We start from the raw sequence: 24,813 nt of genomic DNA on the forward strand, positions 1-24,813 counted from the left end.
AGCCATTAAACACATATGGCTGTTGGACACTTGCAATGTGGCCGGTATGACTGAGGAACTAAACTTTTAATTTTATTTTAATTTTTTAAATTTAAATACTACATTTTGGTAGTTGCTACCGTATTGGACAGCATGGCTTTAGGTCAAGATTTGGCAGACTTCTTCTGTAAGATACCAGATAGTAGATATTCTAGGCTTTGTGGACCATATGGTGGTCCCTGTTGCAACTCCTTAGGTCTGCTGTTGCGGCACAGAAGCAGCCATACGCAACCTGTAAACAAAATGAGCATGGCTGTGTCCTAGGAAAACCTTGCTTGCTAAAATGGAATTGGCTGGATTTGGCACATGGGCTCTAGTTTGACAACCTCTGCTCTAGAACAGAGATGTGTCTAGGGATTTTTATAGTTTTCTTTTTCTGCTGTATAGTCCCTGGGTCCTTTCCATTATTTTCCTCCCTGTTTTTTGGAGGGGAGAGAGGAGTCTCTTTTCCTGCAGTTTTTTTAGAGAGATTATTAGCCTCCTTGGGTTGTTACTCTATATTTCTTCAACTTCTGTTTCAACTTTTCTACTTTTTGCATATGTGAAGGAGGTGGTGTTGGACAGGCATTCTGTTCTAAATTTCTTTAACTCTTCTCTTTGTTCTTTCTACTCTTTCATATGCCTGTTGTTTATAGGCGCAATATTTTATCCATATCTCTGAAGATTTAAGTAGAATTCTTTTCCTTTTTTTTTTCTTCCTGAATTACCTCTGATTTCTCCAGAGTTGCTTGTTCTGTTTTTCATCATGGGCTTTCTTTTCATTGTTGTGGTTTCCTTAAATGTTGGTGATCCTTGGTTGTCCATTCGTGTTGCTATATGACCAGCTGAGTAATATAGATAAGATAACAGGAGTGGGTTTTCTTGTCTTTTGTTCCCCTAACAAATCTTTACCCTAAGTGGAAAGAATCCTGATGGTAAGTTCCTAGTAGGTAGGTACGACTTATTTATTGATGTGCTTTTCTCAGAGTGGATAAGCAGAATGCAAATAGACAGGCTGGCCCTTCTCTAATAACCAAATAAGGAGGGTCCTATCCTTGGTTTCCAACCACCATTTGGAGGAATTTGGAGCCAAAATTCCTCTCAGGCGGATTATACTTTTTTTTAGTAGATTATCCTCCATAACTGTGGATTCAGCCCACAACCTCTTTGGAGCCCCAGGAAGAAAAGTCCCATCTTCCCTGAAACATTCTCCTGTGTGTGTGTGGTTGGCCAGGGGTCAGCATACTTTTTTGGACCAGATAGTAAATATTTTAGGTTTTGCAGGCTATTCAGACTCTTCTACAACTACTCAACTCTGCCATTGAAAAGCAGCCATAGACAATACATTAACAAATGAGCGTGGCTGTGTTTTAATAATGCTTTATTTATGAACACTGAAATTTGAATTTCATATAATTTTTACATGTTACAAAATATTCTTTTTTTTCTTTCAGCTGTTTAGAAGTATAAACACCAGTCTTAGTGTGCAGGCTGTTCAGAAACAGGTGGTAGCCTGAAAGGTTTGCCCTGTGAACTGTAGTTTACCAAACCCTGTGCGAAACCCTATTCTACCTATCGGTATGATTTCATATGTTCTAGTTTCTAGAAGTTCCTCAAAACCCTCCAGTATGTTCATGCTTTTCACTCCCTTTTACTGGCCTGAGGGTCAGCCTTTTCTTTGACTCAGGCCTTTAACAGATTGGATGAGGCCCACCCACCTTAGGGAAGGCAAGGCAGTCTGCTTTACTCAGTCTGATGATCCAAATGTTAATCTCATCTGAAAACACCCTTGCAGGATGACTAGGATGGTGAAAAAACGTGATATGAAACAACTGGTGTAGTAAGAGGGATATATTTAACCTAGAGGTGAATGGTTCTGACTTTCATAAGACCTGTTCTAATCTTGTGAAAGAGAAATTAGACCCCTTAGTTTCTGCAAAGCATGGAAATTTCAATTTAAATTCAGATTAAAGAGGTACTTTTTATCAGGATTGTCTAGCACTGAAACAAATATTTGCTTTTAAAAATCTTTAGAAGGGCCAGCCCGGTGGCATGGTGGTTAAGTTTGCGCACTCCACTTTGGTGGCCTGGGGTTTGCAGATTCGGATCCCAGGTGCAGACCTACTCACCGCTCCTCAAGCCATGCCGTGGCAGCATCACATACAAAATGGAGAAAGACTGGCACAGATGTTAGCTCTGGGCCAATCTTCCTCACCAAAAAAAAAAAAATCTTTAGAATTTTAATGTCATGTTTTTACTTTTTGTATTTTGTCATTCCCCAAAATGAAAGGTTAAAAAAAAGAGGCCATTTTGTATCATAATTTTGTCATTCCTCAGAATCAAAGATTTGAAAATGATTTTGTAGTCTGTTTGGTATTCTAAGGTTAAATTTTTTTGAAAAATCAAATCATGTTTCCTTTTTCTATTAACATGTGCTAAATGAACTGAGTGGAGTTGATGAATTACTGTTATATGTGATGGTCATTTTCCCTCACTGAGCATTGGAATATGTTCACTTAAGAGCTTATCAGTAGCCCAGTCTTGATTCTCTAATTGAAGTAGTTATGTCAACCCTCTCAGCTGGCTCAAGGTCTTGGACCCTTTTTTGGTAAAAAAAAAGAATACCATCCCATTTACAATGGCAACAAAAAGAATAAAATACCTAGGAATAAACTTAACCAAAGAGGTGAAAGATCTGTACACTGAAAACTATAAAACATTTCTGAAAGAAATTGAAGAAGACACAAAGAAATGGAAAGATATTCCGTGCTCTTGGATTGGAAGAATTAACATAGTTAAGATGTCCATACTTCCTAAAGCCATCTATAGATTCAATGCAATCCCTATCAAAGTTCCAACAACATTTTTCACAGAAATAGAACAAAGAATCCTAAAATTTATATGGAACAACAAAAGACCCCGAATAGCTAAAGGAATCCTGAGAAAAAAGAACAAAGCTGGAGGTATCACACTCCCTGATTTCAAAATATACTACAAAGCTATAGTAACCAAAACAGCATGGTACTGGCACAAAAACAGACACACAGATCAATGGAATAGAATCGAAAGCCCAGAAATAAACCCACACATCTATGGACAGCTAATCTTTGACAAAGGAGCCAAGAACATACAATGGGGAAAAGAAAGTCTCTTCAACAAATGGTTTTGGGAAAACTGGATAGCCATATGCAAAAAAATGAAAGTAGATCCTTACCTTACACCATACACAAAAATTAACTCCAAATGGATTAAAGACTTGAACGTAAGACCTGAAACTGTGAAAGTTCTAGAAGAAAACATAGGCAGTACGCTCTTCGACATTGGTCTTAGCAGCATCTTTTCAAACACCACATCTGACCGGGCAAGAGAAACAATAGAAAAAATAAACAAATGGGACTACATCAAACTAAAAAGCTTCTGCACAGCAAAGGAAACCATCAACAAAACGAAAAGACAACCTAACAATTGGGAGAAGATATTTGCAAACCATACATCTGATAAGGGCTTAATCTCCAAAATATATAAAGAACTCATGCATCTCAACAAAAAAACTACCAACCCAATTAAAAAATGGGCAAAAGACCTGAACAGACATTTCTCCAAAGAAGATATACAGATGGCCAATAGACACATGAAAAGTTGTTCAAAATCACTAACTATCAGGGAAATGCAAATCAAAACTACAATGAGATATCACCTCACGCCCGTCAGAATGGCTATAATTAAGAAGACAGGAAACAACATGTGTTGGAGAGGATGTGGAGAGAAGGGAACTCTCATACACTGCTGGTGGGAGTGCAAACTGGTGCAGCCACTGTGGAAAACAGTATGGAGATTCCTCAAAAAATCAACGATAGAACTACCATATGATCCAGCTACTCCACTGTTGGGTATTTATCCAAAGAACTTGAAAACACCAATTTGCAAAGGTACATGCACCCCTGTGTTCATTGCAGCGTTATTCACAATAGCCAAGACTTGGAAGCAACCTAAGTGCCCATCAAGGGACGAATGGATAAAGAAGCTGTGGTATATATACACAATGGAATACTACTCAGCCATAAGAAAGCACTTAAATCCAGCCATTTGTGACAACATGGATGGACATTGAGGGTATAATGCAAAGTGAAATAACTCAGAGGGAGAAGGTCAAATACCGTATGATTTCCTTCATTAAGTAGTAGATAATAACAACAATAAACAAACACATAGGGACAGAGATTGGATTGGTGGTTACCAGAGGGGAAGGGGGGAGGGAGGAGGGTGAAAGGGATAATTCCGTACATGTGTGTGGTGATGGGTTGTAATTAGTATTTTGGTGGTGAACATGATGTAGTCCACGCAGAAATAGAAGTACAATGATGTACACCTGAAATTTTTACAATGTTATAAACCAATGTTACTGCAATAAACAAAAAATTAAAAAAAAAAAAAAAAGAGCTTATCAGTAGCCCAGTCTTGATTCTCTAATTGAAGTAGTTATGTCAACCCTCTCAGCTGGCTCAAGGTCTTGGACCCTTTTTTGGTAAAAAAAAAAAAATCTTTTTGTGATAAAGTACACATAACATAAAATTTACCATTTTAATCATTTTTAAGTGTATAATTCAGTGATATTAGGTGTATTTATGATATCGTGTAAACATTGCCACTATCTATTTCTAGAACTTTTTCATCATCCCAAAGAGAAACTCTTTACCCATTGAGCAATAAGGCCCATTCCTGTCACCTCAGCCTCTGGTAACCTCTATTCTATGTCCTGTCTATGAATTTGCCTATCCTGGTACCTCATATAAGTGGAATCATAATATTTGTTCTTTGTTAGCATTTGCATATGTTTCTTACTTAGCATAATGTTTTTCAAAGTTCATCCATTTTGTATCATGTATCAGAACTTCATTTCTTTTCATGGCTAGTATTCCATTGTACGTATATAGCACATTTTGTTTATCCATACATCTGTTGATAGACACTTGGATTGTTTCCATCTTTTGCCTATTGTGAATAATGCTTCAGTGGACACTGGCGTAGAAGTATTAGAGTCTCTGCTTTCAGTTTCTTTAGGTATATAGCTAGGAGAGGTGTTGCTGGGTCATATGGTAATTCTACGTTTAACTTTGTGAGGAACTGCCAGAGTGTTTTCCACAGTGCTAAACCATTTTTCATTCCTGTCAGCAGTGCACAGGGGTTCCAGTTTCTCCACATCCTCAGCAACTTTTATTGTTTTCTGTTTTTTGGATAATAGCCATCCTAATGAGTTTGAAGTAATATCTCATTGTGGTTTTGATTTGTACTTCCCTAATGATTTGTGATGTTAGCGTCTTTTGCAATCTAGATAGGCTGAGAATTTTTCAAATCATCTGGTGCTGATTTCTTTTTGCTTAACAGTTCCTTCCTCAATTTATCTTTTTTTCTCTCACATTTTACTATAAGCAACAAGGAGAAACCAGTACATGCCTTCAACACTTTGCTTGGAAATCTCCTCAGCCAAATATTGAAGTTCATTGCTTGCTAGTTCTACTTGTCACCCAACGGTAGAACACATTTCAGCCAAGTTTTCTGCTACTTTATAGCGAGGATTGTCCTCCCTCCAGTATCCAATAACATGTAACTCATTTCTTTCTTGAGACTTCACCGGAAGCCCTGTTAATGTTCATATTTCTACAGCATTTTTTTCCTGGTGATATATGTGTTCTCCAAGATGATAGTTTTCTCTGCCATCCTGTTCACGTCCTTCTGAGACTTCACCAGGATCTCCTTAACATCTCTATTTCTACCAGCAGTCTCTTCAGTCTTTTTTTATTTTTAGGTATCTGTTACAACAACACCCCATTTCCTGGTACCAGAATCTGTATTAATTTCCTAAGACTTCCATAACAATTTATCACAAACTTGGTGGCTTAAAACAACAGAAATTTACTTGGTCACAGTTTTGGAAGCCAGAAGTCCAAAATCAAGGTGTCAGCAGGATCATGCTTGTTCCAAAGGCTCTAGGGGAGAATCCTTCCTTACCTCTTCCAGCTTCTGGTGGCTCCTGTTGTTCCTGAGCTCTGGCAGCATAACTCCCAGTCTCTGCCTTTGTTTCCACATTGTCTGTTTCTCCCTGTCTCTCTGTGTCCTTTTCTGTCTCCTGTGAGGACATTCTCATTGGATTTAGGGCCCACCTTAATCTAGTAGGATCTCATATTGATCTTTACCTTAATTATATCTACAAAGCCCTCCATCCCAATAAGGTCACATTCTGAGGTTCCAGGCGGACCTGGAGGGAGGGATTTGGAGGGAGAAGGGAAACATACTCAACCTACTAGTCTCTTTTTAGGTAATTATATTATAAATGTATTATATAATCTATTTGTAATTTTTAAAAATCTCAAAGTTTGTGTATATTTTATTATGAGATTATTGCACAAAATGCTAATACCATTAATGTTAATGTTCATATTAGAGAGTGCTGAATAGAGAAATCACTTTTCTTTTCAGACTTTAATATAATACATATTAGAAGTAGGGGGTTAATGTGTTTTTGCTTTTTAATGAGGATATTGTACATATGTGCTTGCACACAAACATGAATAAACAGCACTAAAATTTATTGACGTAAAAAGTTTGTTACTTAGTATTTATTCACACCAATGTAGTAAGACCCTAAATCACCTCTTTATTAGAATAGTGTCGTCTCAAATTGATTGCAGTGAGTGTGTGAGATTAGATTTCCTTGAGATTTATGGATGTTTCAAGATTGACTCCAAAATGTTTAGTGAGTTCTTCAAATATTTAACTCAGAGAAAAAAATATTTTTACAAGTAGCAGCAATATAATTTAAATATATTTAGTTGAGTCTTCCAATCAGGTGAGATTGTTTAGATCAAGCACAGTGCCTGTAAATGGGTGCAAGAGTATGTTTAAGCAGACTGTTGTTACAGAAAAAACACTCACTTTTGAGGCCTAAGTTAAAAGGGAAAAAGATGGTAAAGTCATAAAGAGAGGAGATTGAATAAAACAAAAATTGGGGTTGAAACAGAAATGCATTAGGAAAGAGAGGGAAGATGGCAGAAATTAGGAAGTATCAGAGAAGTGAAATGTACAAAAGCAAAGGCAAGAGAGAGGATGAGAGGAAGGCTGTAGGAGAGCAGAGGTGAGAGAATTTCTCGGGTACCTTAATGTTGACGGCCCAGGGTTCCTCTCAGCTTCAGCCAATTACGATGATTATTAGAGAGTCGGTGTAGGATTGATGTTATACCGGTGCCTCAAGCTTCTCATGTCATTTTACCAGAAAAACCTAGTAGGAACCAGTTTACATATTATTCATTAAATTTCACATGAATATTATACTATTTGTATGTCAATATATTGATATTGTATATTGTATAAATTATATGTCATTAGATAATTTCAAGGTGAATATTCATGTTATCTTCTTTTACTGGCAAAAATTTGGTTTTCAGTGTAATGTTCCATGTAAACGCATATAAAGCAAACTTTTTAACATTTCAAATAAAAGTGGAGATAAAACATTTTTTTCTCACTCATCAGAACTGGCGTGGAATTATTATGGTTGAATATGAGGTAGATTTTGACATCCAAGACAGCATCAAACATAATATGTTTTTCCTTTGTCATATTATACTTGGTCCCAGAGTTTTTCTACAATATCATGTCCTTCCTTGTATTCAGTAAATATTAGACTAATCAGTCTGAACACACCAGCATTACAAACTACCTCTCTGCTGCCTTTTCATTCTTAAATTTTTTTTTTTATTTATTTTTTTCCCCCAAAGCCCCAGTAGATAGTTGTATGTCATAGTTGCACAGCCTTCTAGTTGCTGTATGTGGGATGCGGCCTCAGCATGGCTGGAGAAGCGGTGCGTCGGTGCGCGCCTGGGATCCGAACCCGGGCCGCCAGAAACGGAGCGCGCGCACTTAACCGCTAAGCCACGGGGCCGGCCCCTGCCTTTTCATTCTTAAAATTATCCTCAGATACTCATGCTGACATGTAGAAATGAATGTTACATCCTCTCTATTACCTGCCAGTTGTTTAGAAGAATTTGATATGTCAGAACTGTGTATGGTTGACCTATCAACTCCTTTTAAGTCCTTGCCCATAGTTCTCTCTAGGTGGATTGATATATTATGTCACCCACTTACTTTCTTCTTCTTCAAATCCCTGGTGGATAGAGGACTTTAATGTTCTGGGGTTTTTTTCATTGTTTTATCTGAAGCGTCGTCAGTATCTGAATTCAGAATCCCATTGACCCACTAGGAGGAAGATGCATCTTAACAACTGAGAGATATTAAGTCACATTATGTACTAATTCAACTAAACATGGCTGAGAGAAGCCTTCACCTAATGTAGCTTTGATTTCCTGCTTTAGGAATCCTGAAACCATGGATCACCCATATATGCGTTGAGACATACTTCAGATGTTTTTTTCTGGAAGCCCTGCAACTACCCTAAAAATTGAATATATTGTAGAACAGACCTATGGTAAGTGGGTTTTTTTTCTTCTGTTGGTTTCATGTTGGAGTTAAGTCTTATGAATGTTGTAATGCTGCTCCCTGCTGGACACAGTGTAATTTTTTTAAGTTGGCACTTAATAGATGGGCAAACAACTGATTGACTGGACTCGCTGAGGAGGGGAATCCTGGGTTGCATTCACAAAAAACCAACAGTATACAACAGAAGCAACTCTCTTATCATAATGGGTGATACCATTGCCACTGGGTTGATATCAGGAGCATGGTGAAAGTGCTTGTAGTCTTGCTTCTGAATTTCATTGTCGGCTTCCTTTTAGTGGCATCTAAAAGTTACAGCAGACATACAGTGAAAGATGCTTGTAGGTGATAGACCTTTTATGATTTCCTGAATTGTGTGTGTGTATATATGTTTGTAATTTTTCAGTTTATTATTCTCTCTTTTGTAATAATTTAAATTCCCTGTACTTTTGTTTTTCCAAAGGTAATATTTAAAACAGCTCCAGTATAACTTAAATTAGACATTGTTGGATCTATTTTGAATGAGTCACCCAATGTTACATTTTATACATTTTATACAGTGGACTTTAAGTGTAACTTGTTTTCTATGTCTATCCTGTAATTCAGCTATCTTGTTTTCTGGTACACAGAGTGACATTGGGTTGGACCTCAAGTTCCGTATCTGTCCTGTCATGAACCCTTACACTGTCTGCATACACAGGTGCTCCCAAAATTGTTGTAAAATGTGCAAAAGTTAAAAGTGTTTTTCTTCCTACTTTCAAGCTAAAATACTGTATTTTTTGGAGTGCAGCCTGCATAAAATTATTACCGGGATAATAATGTAATGTAGGTCTTTTGAAGGTAAAGAAAAAGTGGCAAACAACACTGAACTAAGCAAAGATAACAGGTTACCTGATTTTATACTCTTTAACAGCGCCGTACTATTTTGTAGCCATTGGGAAAGGCAGTGAAATCTACTGTTAATTAGGAATTGGAGAATTAGGCATAGTAACTTATTTCTTTATTATTAAAATAGTTCAATAAAAATTAGAAATGTAGACCAAGAGAATAAGATTTTTAGCAAAAAAGAACCCTCTCTTCTTTCTCTATAAGAATATATTATTTCAGAAAATACATCATTTCAAACTTTTTTATTGTAAAATATAGCATCATATAGAAACATAAATCTATAGTAAATGAATAAGTATAAAGTGAACATCCGTGTAACCATAGATCATTACTGGCATCCCAGAAACCCTTAATATAATCTTCCTTTTCTTTAGCGGTAACCAATGTCCTGATCTTTATGGTAATTATTTATATAATTCTCTATATAATTTTGTCACTTTTATATGTATTCCTCAGCAATATATTTACTTTTTGCCTCTTTTTAATCTTTATGGAATCATACGCATTCTCTTTTTTTGATAAATACTTTTATATTTTTATTGGAAATGTTTTTGTTATTTTGAGGGGAAGGCTACAAAGATACCGCCATCTCGGGTAAAGTTAGAGAGGCCTGTCTTCAGTGCGTTGGGGAGCTTAGGGACAGGAGGAGTTGTAAGGAATTTAGATGTAGCAGCAATCAGGGTGGGATCAAGATGCCAGGGGACAGGCTTGTGGCCTTTCAGCGTAAGTGGGACGCTAGAACGATGGCTAGGAAGGGACAGCATTCTTCAGGAAAGGGTATAGGCCAGGGGTGGAAGGCACAGCATGGGGGAAATCAGGTGAGTTATCTAGTCTGCACTGCCTGCAGGTCCCCAAACCTGATGCTGTCACAGTTCTCACAGTGTCTCTCTTAGAGTTAGACTAGGGCAAGAAGCTCAGAGCGCCTTCTCAGTAGGGAGGAAGGCAACCCTGCCACTTCTGCTGCCACTGCCATTGCGTAGCCCCCTCCACTGTATGGCAAAAGGTGGAGGAAATTCCCAGCAACATGTGGCCCAGGGCTTGCAGTAGCATGGAGCTCCATCTGGAGGTACTCCCTGAGTACTTTCTTTGGGCCAAGTCCTTGAAAGTCACGACTCCTGGAGTAGAGCTCATAGAATGTGGCTGTGATGTTCAGGCTGCCAAAGCGGTCTTGGGGGTTTTGCTTATATAGGTTGAAGTTGATGAGGATGACGTTCTTGAGGCCATGTGACAGCACCCATTCCTGCTGGAGCTCCAGCTCTTCCTGAACTTGAGCACACTCAGGCACGTGTCATCTTCAACACCTGGCAGGAGTCCTCGCTCTTCACGCAGGTCCCATCCTTCTTTAGCACCGATGTTGGCACTCCACTCAGCAACAGTGTCTCCAGTGCCTCGTCTAGCAGCTCCTGGTGGGTGGCAGCTGTGATCACAGACACGGAAAGGTGGCTGTGGTGGTGGAACTGAGGACCAGACCCTCCATCCACATCGGTGCTCATAGTGGATACTGACTTGAGCCTGGACACTGTGCCGCTTTCCTGCTTCTATTTGGGATGCTGCTCAGCTGCTCCTCAGGATGCTGGTCCAGCTGTGGGGTGCCCTCTGGCCTGCCAGGCATGGGTCGTGGGTGGGCTGGCTGGTGAGCACCTTTGTCTGGAATCATAGGTATTCTTCTCCCTTTACTCAGCATCATGTTTTGGATATCATCTACGTAGTTGCGTGTAGTTTTATTACATATTCCTTTGGAGTGAATATGACAGAATTCATTCGATCTATTGTTGGTGGATGTTTGGGTTGTTTCTGGTGTTGGGTTTCTATAAACGACATTGCCATGAAAGTGTTTTTACATTTCATGTGTTGTTTTTTATGTGTCAGGTGGGAAAAGTGATATATTTTCACGTCAAAGATAATTGATTATAGTGGTATTGTAAATTAATTTAAATTTGTTACATCCTGAGAGTAACACATATTAAATATTGGAAAAGATTCTGAAGTGATTATAATGTCTTTTACTGTGGACCTTAAATGTATGGTAAAGTGGCATATAGTTTGTGATAGTTTAAAAATAGTGTACCTGTAGTATAGGTATCGATGTAGGGCCTCATCTAGTAACTCTTTGTTTTACTTTATTAGCACGCTCATACTGCTTACCATCAGGTCACGTTTTCTATGACCTCCTCACCTTACTGATGGCGAGACTGCGGAAGGCTCGAGATTGAGTCACTTGAGCAAGGTCATTTATCGAGTCGGCGCTAGAAACTATACCAGCCTGTCTGCTTGGCAGTCACAACTTCAAGAAAGCAAAGTGAAAAGTGGAATCAGGACAGTTTCATGAGTGTGTCCAGCCATTTAAATGGAAAATTTGCCTGACTAGCTTTCAGAAATTATCAGATATTCTTTTGACTATTAACCAAGAACTGGCTTCGCACAGGAAACTGCATGTTTAAAGCCCCCCAAATTTTGTTGCCCTTTATCACAGTTCATCTTCCAAAAGGCAGCCATAATATGTTCTAACTTTGAGTGAGAATTTTACTGTGAGTAATTCCTCATTCATTGGGCTATTATTAACAAATGGTATATTCCTTGTCTGTTAATTTTGTGGATAATTGAACCTTATCCCTTCATGTGCCAAAATTTGTTTTATATGAATATTTTCTAAAATGCTTCTAAAATATAAAATTTACCCTTCTGTTTTCTTAAACAGAAGAAACAGTATCATTTACGGTTTGGTTTTTTTTGATGGTTCACAGTTGTTGTTCTGCACATCAGTCATTTCACAGAATTTATGTGATTTTCTCAGAGACCATTATGCTGTGTAGTACTGTTCTCCTAAATTGTCCAGATTGATAAGCTTTTATGTTCTGGGTGCTACTTGTGATGTGTTTTTTTGTTTGTTTTGTTTTGTTTTACTTTTGTTAGGTAATCCTTGTCTTTTGCTGTCAGTGTATTATATTAACTCTAGTATTAAAATCAGCATTTGCCTAACATAGATTGCTTAAATGAGAGCTTAAGTATGATTCTACCCCATCTGCTGACTAAGGGCATAAAGTGTGTGGCAGCTTTTTAAAATTTACTTTGGGATCAGCAACTATAGTAGCTAGCCACTTTGTTTCAGGGGACAAAATTCAGAAATCTCGCAACTGATTTCTGCACAATGGAAGTGAAACATAGATTGTATATACTGATGTATCCTTATTTGGGGACTAAAAATTACCATGTGCATGTTTTCTTACAAAACAGTTACAGTGACATTAAAACTGGATTTACTTAAGGATTCCTTCAGATAGGAAGTCCAGTGGACTTAAGGGGTTGTTTTCTAATTATAAAATATTTGATGGGATGGGCATTGAAATAAAAACAATGTATTAGGTAACACTGCCTGTTGAAAGTGGAAGTCATAAAGATTAAACCACCATTGATATGATAGCTTTTTAAAGGAAAATATAGAAGTAACAGATTTGGTTTCATGAAAACATTTAAGTGCTTCAGGAAAACATTCATGTGAAAGTGAAATGCATTTGACTCCTTACCCAATTATAAACTGTTGAACGTGAATTTAAAAAACAACTGGTGTGGGGGGGCGTATTTGCTTTTAGATGACAGGAGATACTGGGAAGATAGTTGCTATCCCAGCACATTAGGCATCAGTGTGATGATTTCCTATGTCAGTGAGGTTTTTTTAAATTTGAAGATCTGTTTGTTGTTAAACTTACTAAGTCAACAAATTTTGCATGTGCGTTTGGGGAAAAATAGTTTCATGTAGTTTTTTGCAATGAGAACATCTTTTAGAATTGCCTTATGAACAAAATATCGTAGAGGCCCAAAGATCGCTTTTTCTAAGATACATCTGAGATGCATGTGTAGTGGAAGTGTGAAATGACACAACCCTCATAGAAGACAAATTGGCAGTTTCCAGAAAAAGACCAATGCATTTACACATTTGTCTCAGTACCAATTCTGGGACTATATTACAGATATACTTGTGTACTTGTGAAATAACATATGGATAGGAGTTTTCATTGTAGCTTTTTTTGTAGTAGCAAAGATTGGAAACACCCCTAATGTCTATCAGTAGGGTACTGGTTAAATGAAGTATGGTATACCATACTTCATGAAATACTCTACAGCTATAAAAAAAGAAAGGCTGTTCTATACAGGCAGTTTTGGAAAGTTTCTAACATACATTATTTGAAAATAGCAGAGTTCAAAACAACGTATAGTAAACTACTTTTTGTGTAAAGGGGGAATAAAAATATATATTCATGTTTACTTCTATTTGCATAAAGAAAATCTGGAAGGGTATACAAAATCTAAATTCTGTGGGGGGTTGGGTGAGGAAAATGGAGTAGACGGGATTTTTACTGTCTATCTTTTAGATTGTTTTTAAGTTTTGAATATGTGAATGTGTTATTAGTTAAAAATAAGTTTGTTTTATTTGTAAATCAAATGAGAGAGAAAAGGGCAAGGCTACCACATTTACCACAAAATTAGCCAATTTTACTCCTTAATCCCCAAAACCTGCAAATAGGAAGCACTGAATAAATATTTGTTATACAAATGAGAAATGAACTCTATAGTCTTTTGATTATCTCTTTTTAGCTTATTTCTTAAAGTATCTTTTCAGTATGAGAAAAACAGTGTTGTAAATCATGTGTTGATTCTGGTCTAGAAATGAGATAATATTTAAGTGGGAGATAATGAGATATATAGTTTAGTTGATTATTATACCATGAAGTTTCATTTAATTTATATGATATTGATATTAAAGACTAAATTATGTTTTCTTTAACTTCACTGAAAAGTAAAATGAAAGTTTTCAAGAGATTCCTATTAAATTAGGTAATAAGCTTTCATAATTAACAAATAGAAGCTTATGAAATTTGAGGGCAGGGGGAAGATGCAAACATATATTCTTTATACTGCTTTATCTTCTGTGGTGCTTCAGTTTCCCATGAGGGCAGATTTTCAGTGTGGAGACTATTTTGGAAGCTCTGCTATAATAGCAGCAGCTACTCCTGACACAAACGCCACATATCTCTGAAAATACGATATTTTAGGTTGGGGACTGGGGGAAGATAATAGGGTGAATGGCTGTTGCTCCTTCATTTATAAGAGTCCATGAACTTATCTCAGCTATTGAGTTGAAAATAAGTGGTATAAGTACCCTCAGTTTTCACCTTTAGATTATATATATGTCAGTTGTTCCTAAATTTCTTATGACGAGGATTTTGACTACCTTTGTGTCACAATCAGTGTATTTTTGTGTATACTCCTTTTTTTTTTTTTTTTTCTGGTGAGGAAGATCAGCCCTGAGCTAACATCCATGCCAAGCCTCCTCTTTTTTGCCAAGGAAGATCGGCCGTGGGTTAACATCCCTGCCCATCTTCCTCCACTTTATATGGGACGCTGCCACAGCATGGCCTGACAAGCGGTGTGTCGGTGCGCGCCCGGGATCCGAATGCAGACCGCCAGCAGCGGAGTGCGCGCACTTAACTGCTACACCATGGGGCCAGCCCATGTATACTCCTTTTTAAAGAAAGCTGTATATACAGAAAAGTGCACATATTGATGGCTCAATGAATTTTTCAGAAGCCAAGTACACCCGTGTAACCAGCACCCAGATAAAGAAAAAGAATATTAGTACTCGAGAGGCAGCTTCATGCTCCCTTCCAGTCTCTCTCTCTCCCCGCACAAGGATACTACCCTGACTTTTAATAGCATAGGTTAGTTTTGCTTGTTTTTGTATTTTATATATACAGTATAATTTTTTTATGTATGGTTTCCTTTGTTTGACATTATGTGTTGAGATTCATCTACGTTGTTGCATGTAGTTGTAGTTTGTTCGTTTTGATTGCTGCATTCCATTGTATGACTGTATCACAACAAGTTTTTATGCATTCTGTTAATGGACATTTGGGTGGTTTCCATATAATGCTACTATAAACACTTCCATACATATCTCTTGATTAGTATATTTACGTGTTTCTTTTGAGGATACATCTAGGAGCAAAATTACTGGATCATAAGCATGTACATGTCCAACTTTAAGCAGTATTGCCAAACAGTTTTCTAAAATGGTGGTACTAGTTCCGTTCATATGAGAGTTCTAGTTGCTCCACTCAATTCTTTTCGCCATCTTTTTCATTTTACAAATTCTTGTGGGTATAAAGTAGTGAACCCTTATTGTTTTGATTTCTAGTTCCCTGATAATTAATGAAGTTGAACACCTTTTCATATTTATATTGACTATTTGGTTGTTCTCTTTTGTGAAGTGCCTGTTCACTTCTTTTGCCCACTTTTCTGTTGGACTATCTGTCTTTTTGTTTGATTTGTAGGAATTCTTTATGTAATCAGAATATGAGTCCTTCATTGAATATAGGTATTGCAAATATTTCTCCCACTCTGAGGTTTGCCTTTCAATCTATTAATAGTGCTTTTGATGAACAGAAGTTTGACTTTCAAGTCGTCTAGTTTGTCATTGATGTTTAGTGCTTTTTATGTCTTGTTTTAGAAATGTTTATCTACTTCAAGGATGTTCTGTGTTTTTCTCTAAAGGTGTTATTGTTTTACCTTTTAGATTTGTACCTTTGGACTGTATTTTCATCTTAGGCAGTTCTGCTGTGCTTTTTAGATTCAAGAATCTGTATCTCTAGAAATCAAAAGGAAGTGGACTTATGTTAATGACCATAATTATGTAGTTTCTACAGAATACACCCTTTAAGAAAATGCTGTTTATCTATGTTTACCTTACCTGCACCTTTAATGTACTGCTTTGTTTATTTGTTTTTAAGGAGAGTCTACTAGATTATTCAGGGAAGAATTTCTGGGGTGGGAGAATGAATGTTGTGATTTTCAATATTTTTAACAATACTGGTATTCATAAAAATGTTTATCCATGAAATATAAAATTTTGTGAAGTATTTTCAGACACAATCCCAGTTACCTCATTTGGGTATAGTTCACTCTTTTAAAGCTTAGGATATTTAATTGAGAGAAAAATCAGGTTTTAACTTTAGTCGCCAAAGCAATATAAAATGCTGGCTATTATATTTGAAAATTATTTTTGTAAGCTTAAGTTATTTTGATTTTAAGTAGGATTTCCTGTGAACATGCGTTTGTGTACAAGTTAAGAACATCTGTAAGGCCTTCAGTGATACTTTTTATTCAGAAATATTTTAGATATATGTTCTGATTATGTGCTGTCATTCCTATTGCAGGAAAGTGATTTTATATACCCTGGTATTTTAGTTTTTATCTTTTCAATAATGTATATTATTAACCTCATGATTATTGTATTAATTTTACATTTATATTTCATAATGATAATCGCCTGTTTAAAAATGTATTTTGTGATCACAGTGCTGAAATTAAAGAAAGATGATTGTACCTGACTCTTAACTAAGCACTTAAATCCTTTTCGCATCATACATTTTTTAGTTTAAAGCATCAAATTAAATATTATTTTATCCTGGCTTTTAATTCATGCATTTAAAAACTGAAATTCTGATAAAAGATAGGTTCAAAATAAAATCAGTATATTATTTATGAGTGGAGCAACACATTAACATTGAGTTCACAACACATCATATCGCTTTTATTCCATCTTACAAGCTTAGCAGCACAAACAGAATAATCAACATATTATTTGGCTGTCATCTGCTGAACAGAAACCAGAGATCACAAGGAGGTTTTCCCTAGCTGCGGTGATGGCCTTTTTGTTCCAAGCCCCCATCTGGGAGGGCCATGGTGTGTTATCATATGGAACGCGGGGTTTTCTGTAATCTGCTTAGCTGCACTGCAGTTTGAATCTTCATTCCATGTTTGTGTAATTTATAATTTTAATGAGACCATGGCTCTTGTGGGCTTTGAAATATATTAAAAGCTCTTTTGTGCATATGCTTTTGTTCTTGCTTAATAGGCTCAGTGTATTTAAAACTGATGAATTTTTATTCATGAATTTGGATGTCTGGGGATTAACTTAGACTGAATATCATTGCACTCATCTATTGATGGTTGGAAAGTTTTTTATTGTTATTTTGTTTTAGTATATATATGCGCATGTGTGTATGTCTGTGTGTTACTTGCAACCAGAAAAGGAAAGAACGTAATTTTAAGAGGCTAGGCAAAAGTGACATGGCTAAGTCATAAAGAATTCATTTGGATTTGATCCATTTTATTTGTTGATACTTATATTTCATCTTTAGTCTTAATATTTTTGATAAATATTATAAAGGAATAATTATGGAAAAGCAACTTTCAAATGAGTTAATACCTTACATGCTATTGTTTATATTGAAGTAATGTTCCACTGTGTGACAAAGATAGACTTTGTATTTTAATTGTATAATGCGAGTTGTCTGTGGTCATACTGAGTCAGTCATTAACTTTCTTGAATTAAATTAGGTTTATGTTTTATATTTTAACTATTTATAGTTTTCCTTGTTTCTGTAAAACTCTTTATTAATGGATGTTTTGTTGTTGCCTACATTGTTGGATAAGATGAAGACTGATGGGAAAACATCTTTCTAATAATTTGTAAAATTGACCTTTTTTATTTTGCTAAAATTCTGAAATATACTAAATGCTTCAAATCTCTATAGTTATTACTTACAGTGTACTTTTAAAATTTGAATATAAACAATTATATAGCACCTTAGAAAAAAATCATGGTTTTTTCTAGATCCAGACGTGTTTTTTGAAGTTGTTGTCTGTTGGACTCAATGAGAGATAACACACAGACCTTACTAGTCTTCTGTGAAGTTGTTTAAGATATATTTTTCTGAAAACCTATGTTACTGGACTAAAGCATTTTGTAACTATAAACATCATTCTTCTTGATGACAGTTGGCAGTTTGGCCAGTTCCTTTTCCCCCAGTACCCTAAAGCTAGAAATAGGAAATAGGGGCTAAAATGATGGCATTTTGTTCTTTCTTTACTAAGCTTATCTATCAGATTTGACACTGGAATGTTTGTTCTTCCGTAATAACCCTCTGCTTTAGTATTTTTTATCAGTTGTACAATTTCAGTTAGCTTAGGAACATGCTCTTGAAAATGTGTGGTCTATTAAAGCAGTGCTATCCAACAGAAATACAGCGTGTCATGTATGTAGTTTATTTAACCCACTATATCCAAAATATTATCTTTTTAACATGTAATTAATATAAAATATTTTGCTTATTTTGTACTAAGTCTTCAAAGTCCAGTGTCTATTTTGTGCTTACAGTACCTCTTAATTTGGACCAGTCACATTTCAAGTGCTCTATAGCCAGATGTAGCTAGTGGCTACCTTGTGGAACGGTGCAGCTCTAAAGTATTACATACAAATATTATAACAGAAACGTGTATTTTTTGCATTCCTCATTATTCTAGTTATAGCCTAATCAAGATAACCAAAGCATATTCGTGTGCAATGTAATTGAAGTTAAGTACAGTGCAGTGTTTTTTGTAGCTCTACCATTGATACTCTTGGTATATGTCTGCCTGATTAATATACAAAATCAGAATTATGTCACCTGACTCCTGCGTACTTATCAGATATTGTATGGATATGCTTAAAGATATTGTGATGATACCGGGATAATGTTTAATGTAATGGATGTGGTATGTTCCTCCAAACTTGTCAAATAAGCCATATTTCAAGTATACCAAGGAGCTTAATTGTATAAGAATCCCATGGCAAATCTTAATATTTCTTTTTCTTATAAAGTTAAGAACTGCTTCTCTTCTCATTCTTAGAATTTTTCTGGATAGGTGTTTGTGTGAATGTATATGAATCTCTCTTTTCATATAAATTTGTTTAGCTTTAAACTTCTTGGAAGAAAAAAGCTGGTATAGCTTTAAACTTCTTGGAAGAAAAAAGCTGAACATAAAGGATTGTTTTCTGAATATCTCTAGGATTCTGTACATTTTAAATGCTCTTTATATATTCAAATATAAGGAGAAGTTACTTCACTAAATACTTTAAAAACATATAGTTAAGAATTATAAAACCTTGAATTATAGTTGGTTTGAATTTAAGTATTTTAAAGTATAAAATGATAAAGATACTACTGTACCTACTTTATAAAAAGCAAAGACTTTCTTATGTGTAATTGACCTTCTTGCTCAAGTATGGTTTAGAAAGAAAATCATGTTTGTGAGATCTGAATTTTTCACGTTTTCTAAATTTTTAGGGAAATTAACTAATTTTTATGTAATGTAACTTATGTAGATATTGGCTGATGCCTGTTGTATTCTTTTACTCAAATTTTTATTGACTTCTCTGTGATTTCTGCATTTAAAGTGTTGACACAAAATGTTAATCTGTTCTTTAAACAATACCTCTAGTTTCTTGGAGATGATAAATCCATCCATGGATTTCCTAATTTTATTATGTACACAGTCAATTGTAATCCAAGATTACAGCAAACAAGATGTTAATTTCAAGACATAATCTATGTACATTTCAATTACAGAGCATGATTGTTATAGAAGCACAGAATAAAAAGGAATAACATTTGTGCTATCCTCACAGGAGCTGTCAATAAAAGATGTAATAGGGGATTTAGGAATCTGGAAATGGCCAGCTAATTTATGTGAATCTGTTTTATTTCAGCTAGAAGGACCAAGCTCTTTTCTGTCTGCACTGCATATTGCAGAGCACAAGCTGTCTATAGAAAACCAGGCGGCTGCATATGGATAGTCCCTTGATATCATTCACTTGCTGTGTAATCTTATTATGCAAAGTTCTAATCTTCACCTAGAATGAATGCCTCTGGGTCAGAATATAGTCATATCAGGGTTTTTGAGGTCATGTTTTGTGATCCTTAGCTTATTCTTCTAAGTAGGGCTGGGATTTAAAGGGTATTCCCCAGATACTAGCAGAGATAGACAGCAGAACCTGCTGCCTTTTTGGAAGACAAGACCAACATGAGGTCCCTGGTAGAATTAAACTTGATTTGTAGATGTAGGATTTTTTAACAGATGTATTATTGGACAGGGAATAGGGGGCCACCAGCACAGCAAAATTGATTCCCGACTGGCATTCTCAGGGAGCTTGCTGCCTGCTAAAACAGCAGCTGCATGTGGATTTGACTTCTTTCAGGTGAAGCGACTTCCAGTCATTTGGAAAGGATGGGATGAAAAGGAACCTTGGTGATAATTTTGATGTCTGCAAGATTTAGTACCAGTGTAATGGGATTATCGGTAACACCTTCACTGCAGAAAAAGCCACCTGGCGCTATAACTGGCAGCAACTGAGAACTAATCCTTTCCCATCTCTTGGATGTCATTCATGAAGCTCAAAGCGATTTTTATCCTGCTAACTGTGATTAATTTTATAAACAACAACAACAAAAAATCAGGTGATCAAGGCAAAGAATAAAAGAATATGCCTTTTATTTATTATTTAAAATATGTAGCCTTGCTATAATCTATGAGTTATAAGTTATGTGACATATATAAACTATAAATATGATTTAAAACTTATTAAAATGTCCAAATAGAAAAGTTGATTAATAATGTCTTTTGTACTTTTTCCAGTTGAGTGACATAAAGTATTTGTTATTGGTAAAGGTTTATATTTGAGATTAAATATGAATTTAAATACTTTAATGTTCTTTTGGATATAAGGCCGTTATCAATAAATTAATCAAAATGTCTATAGGTGTAAGGAGTTGCAATAATTTGTTTTATCGTATGTTTTACCTGTTTATGACTACTTTGATTCCTGTTGATTAAATATTTTTAGGGAATAAAACATTTAATGATATAAAAATATAGAGGCACTTATATTTTTGATAATTAAGGTAATGCGACCTCAAACTGCTGATGAAAAGGGCTCTTTGTGAAAGTGTATGATCTTAATATGTAAAAGTCCTAAAAAAGTGAATATTAATACCGAATGACTTATTTTTTTTTAATCAGAAATTCTTAGTCAAAGTTTTCCTTTAGCAGATGGGAGTTTAGTTATTTGCTCTAGAATTATGTATAAGTTAATTGAGGGGTTTTTTTTAACATTTTATTTCAACTAAAAACTTTATCAAGTACTTTGTTTAGAGGTGTTAATTATTTTAGTATTCTTCTCTTACACAGTCCAGAATAAACTGAGAGAAAATGAAGTGAAATTATCCCATCAGTCACCCAAACAGTATGCAACGTAACTGCCAAGACTAGAAAAGATAATTAGTGTTGTCAGTGTTATGATCCTGGAGTACTTACTTTAAAAATATTTATTCATAGAACTTGATTTTTATCTTATTGTGTTTTTTGATTTAGTAGCTTTATATTTAAAAAAATAGATTATAAAACCTTAATCTTAATGTTTTTAAACTTTAAAATCTTAAGTATAGGTGACTAAAATATTTTTTAAATTATAAGAATAATTAAAATATAATCATCCATTATGCACAATGTATTGATTTACTTGTAGCCTCTGTTTACATATAGTACATTTATTCTCCATTTGAGGTCTTTATTAGAAAAATCATTAAATAAAATATAATAAATCTATGTAGAGATCTTTGGTCAAACTAACCTAGCAAGCTTGTCATTCTTAACGGATTTTATTTTCACTGGTTCCAAACTGTTTTATTCCAAAATGCGTTTCTTCGTTTGTTGTCACATTTCAAATGAATGAATGAGAAAGCTTAACAATATTTCTACTGAACTGCATTTTGTTAGTTTATAAAAGACTTTTTTAGCATTCTGTTTGTATTTTTGCTATTTGAAAAGCTGTTTATTTATAAAATTCTATCACAATGAAAAGATCTGTCCATAAAATAAGTAGACTAAAATCTTTTTCTTATCCTCATAATTACTTGTATTTTAATTATGAAATATTTGGTATTATGTGTAATTTCAAATTATTTTACCAGGTAGTGTATTTTCTCAGGGTAACTTTTTATGGTATTTAATGATGTTACAGAACTATTTTTAAAAAGTAGCTTTCCTTTCAAAACAAAATTTGTCTCAAAGCTTTTGTTAAACATGGTCACTGTTTACTTTTCTGTGTTTTATTCAACTATTTACTGAATAGCTCTTGAGAGTTAATATTTTTTCCCTCTCCATCCTCAGCATCATTCTCATTTGATTAGAGATGATTATTTTTATTATTTTATTATTTTCCTTTAGAAAGTTCCAAATAAACTCATCTTAATTAAATTCACTGTAAGTGTATAAGGTCTTCTCAATGATATACATTCTCTTCAGCTAAATATAGGTTACTTGAATTTAATATCTTATTGATAACTTACAAGAAATTTGGCTCATCTTTAAAAACTGCAAATACTAATTTAACTTATTGCACAGGTGACGCAATGATGTCAGTAAGAGTTAAGGGAGGTATTTTGGAGATGAGAGAGGGATGTAGGGTGAGAGAAATAGGAAGACATTTTTTTAAAAAAGAATAAGTCAAGTGTCACAAAAGAGCAGGTTGAGAATCGTAGGAATTCTTGATTATTTAAGAGGTGATAAGATTTTTTCCTTTTTTTGTGATTTATGAGACTTACTATGTCTCTAAAGGGCTGTACATAAGCTGTAGACAGGTACAGCGACAGCTAGCCTGTCATAATGCCGAGTGATAGTCCTTCTGTTTGGATGAAGACCCTTCAACTCTGCTTGTACAGCTTGTAGGTTGTTCTCAGTAGATGGTCATACAACCATTGGGGGATTATTGGGGGATGAAAGGGTGGGTTTTGTATTTCACTGTTTGGAAGCTGGTACTTGATTGTATTAAAAGTGCCAATTGCTTATGCTTTATAAACATAGAATGAGTTGATTTTGGATATATATAAAAAGTGAACTTCAGAAAATAACATTGGATTTTTAAAAATCATTGAAATATTTGCACTGTAAAGTTTATTTGGTGATGAAAATTTATAGAATTATCCCAAAGTTAACATTCAGTTTAAAAATAATGGTTAAATTTTGTCAAGTTTCTGAAAATGTTCAGTAAGTCTCAGTGGTCTCAAATGACAGCACAAAGTCCTTTACTTGGGTTCCTTCCTGGGAGCTTATTAAAGCCGCAGAGTCTGCAGCCTTGCTCCCACAGATTCTCCTTCATGAGCTCTATGATAGGAACCTGGGAATTCAGATTTTGAGTTAGGTTTTCAGGTTATTTTGATGCTGCAGTTAGAGTTAAAGCAGTATTCACTGCTTTAAACCTTAAAGTGATGGCAATTACTTCCTGTGGGAATGAATCAAAATAAATAGGTTTAAATAAAATCTTCATAGATTGTGGGGATCAGAGCTCCTTGAATTTGCAGTTTTAGAAAATAAAAAATATCCTCTGCACAAGTCTTACAGTAGATTTAACATTATAGATTTGAACACTTCATGGGCAGCACTGAAGGTGATTTTGAAATGGCAGGAATTTGAATTACTCTGATGGAGAGGCTGCTGTGAGAGTGAATTATTTAGCTATTGAGCAGAGTACACCTCTCAGCATCCATGTCGTAATGAGTCTTTGTTGTTCTCTCCTTGCCGTAATAACTTCCATTCAGGGTCTGAAGTGGACATATGTCTTTCAGTTACTTTATATACATCTTTCATGAGAAAAATGTATTTTGTATGGGTATTCTTGAATTTGGGAAATCACAGAGGTCTCAAGAATGTCATAAGTCTGCTGTTTTTTCTTGTCCAAATGAAGGTAAATGTAGCAAAACTGTGATGTTGAGGTTTGTCTTCTGCTTCACATCTCCTCTCTCCTCACCTTTTCTTAATGTGAGTGCTTCTTTAAATGCTAACGTAGTCACTAACTGTTCCTCTTATCAAAACAAAAAAAAATTTGTGATGTTAATTCTTCTTTTGATTGGCTGCTTATATTTTAAAATGAGTGAATTTCTGTAAACTTCTGGTCTCAGTTAACATTGACACTTCACATTTTTTTTCCTGTTTCTGAAACGAAATGCTTTCCCTTTTGGAAGGAGTTCTAGACTTGAACAATCGGTGAGTGTTTTCTTTATGACTTTGGGTATTCTGAAATCACTCCAAGGCTGCTTTGATGGTTAGATCTAAATCAAGGTCTTAGACTTTTACTCCTATTACCAGAAACTTCTAAGGATGGAGGAATCTCTAGTTTCTTTTCAGCTTCTAGAGTTCACTCTGCTCCATCTTTTTAGCTAGTTTTAACATCAGGCTAAACTAACCTCTCTCTTTCCCATGCCTGTTTTATAGTTTCCAACAAATTTCTTTCATTTTACTTGGGAGGCAGTATAGCATAGTGGTGGACTTGAGAGCCCACCTCTAAAATGAGGTGGACAGCTGCCTCATTTTGAATCTGGCTCTACTGCATATGAGCTGCGTGATTTTGAATAGTTCCTTAACCTCTCTGCCTCTCAGTTTCTTTATCGGCAAAATGGGATTCTTAAGTTCTCATAGGGTTATTGTAAGAATTAAACGAGTTAATATATGTAATTAGAAGAGTGCCTGGCACAAAGCAAGAAC

At 35.3% G+C, this 24,813-nt stretch overlaps 1 protein-coding gene and 1 pseudogene across 5 annotated transcripts in view; one reads left to right on the forward strand and one right to left on the reverse strand.

Moving 5' to 3' along the window:
• IMMP1L (inner mitochondrial membrane peptidase subunit 1) overlaps positions 1–24,813 on the forward strand; it is an 82,905-nt gene that overhangs the window by 10,132 nt on the left and 47,960 nt on the right. For 3 of the 5 annotated variants that reach the window (XR_015552642.1, XM_087433052.1, XM_087433055.1), the window contains exons 1-2: positions 8,388–8,500; positions 20,474–20,732. The exons of 1 other annotated variant lie outside the window; for it this stretch is intronic. Coding sequence is in view for 3 of the 4 variants with exons in the window: in XM_087433052.1 (XP_087289178.1) it covers positions 20,654–20,732 (79 nt within the window). In the remaining variant the exon portion in view is untranslated. Of the gene's footprint in view, positions 1–8,387; positions 8,501–20,473; positions 20,733–24,813 lie in introns of those variants that run through there. One more of the 5 variants, XM_087433053.1, reaches the window with a different exon arrangement.
• On the reverse strand, positions 10,324–12,163 carry LOC147916529 (lipid transferase CIDEB pseudogene; annotated as a pseudogene).

The sequence above is a fragment of the Ceratotherium simum genome, chromosome 7 (genome assembly GCF_057802395.1).
Source record: "Ceratotherium simum simum isolate JZ-2026a chromosome 7, ASM5780239v1, whole genome shotgun sequence".
In the NCBI taxonomy this organism is placed as follows: domain Eukaryota; kingdom Metazoa; phylum Chordata; class Mammalia; order Perissodactyla; family Rhinocerotidae; genus Ceratotherium; species Ceratotherium simum.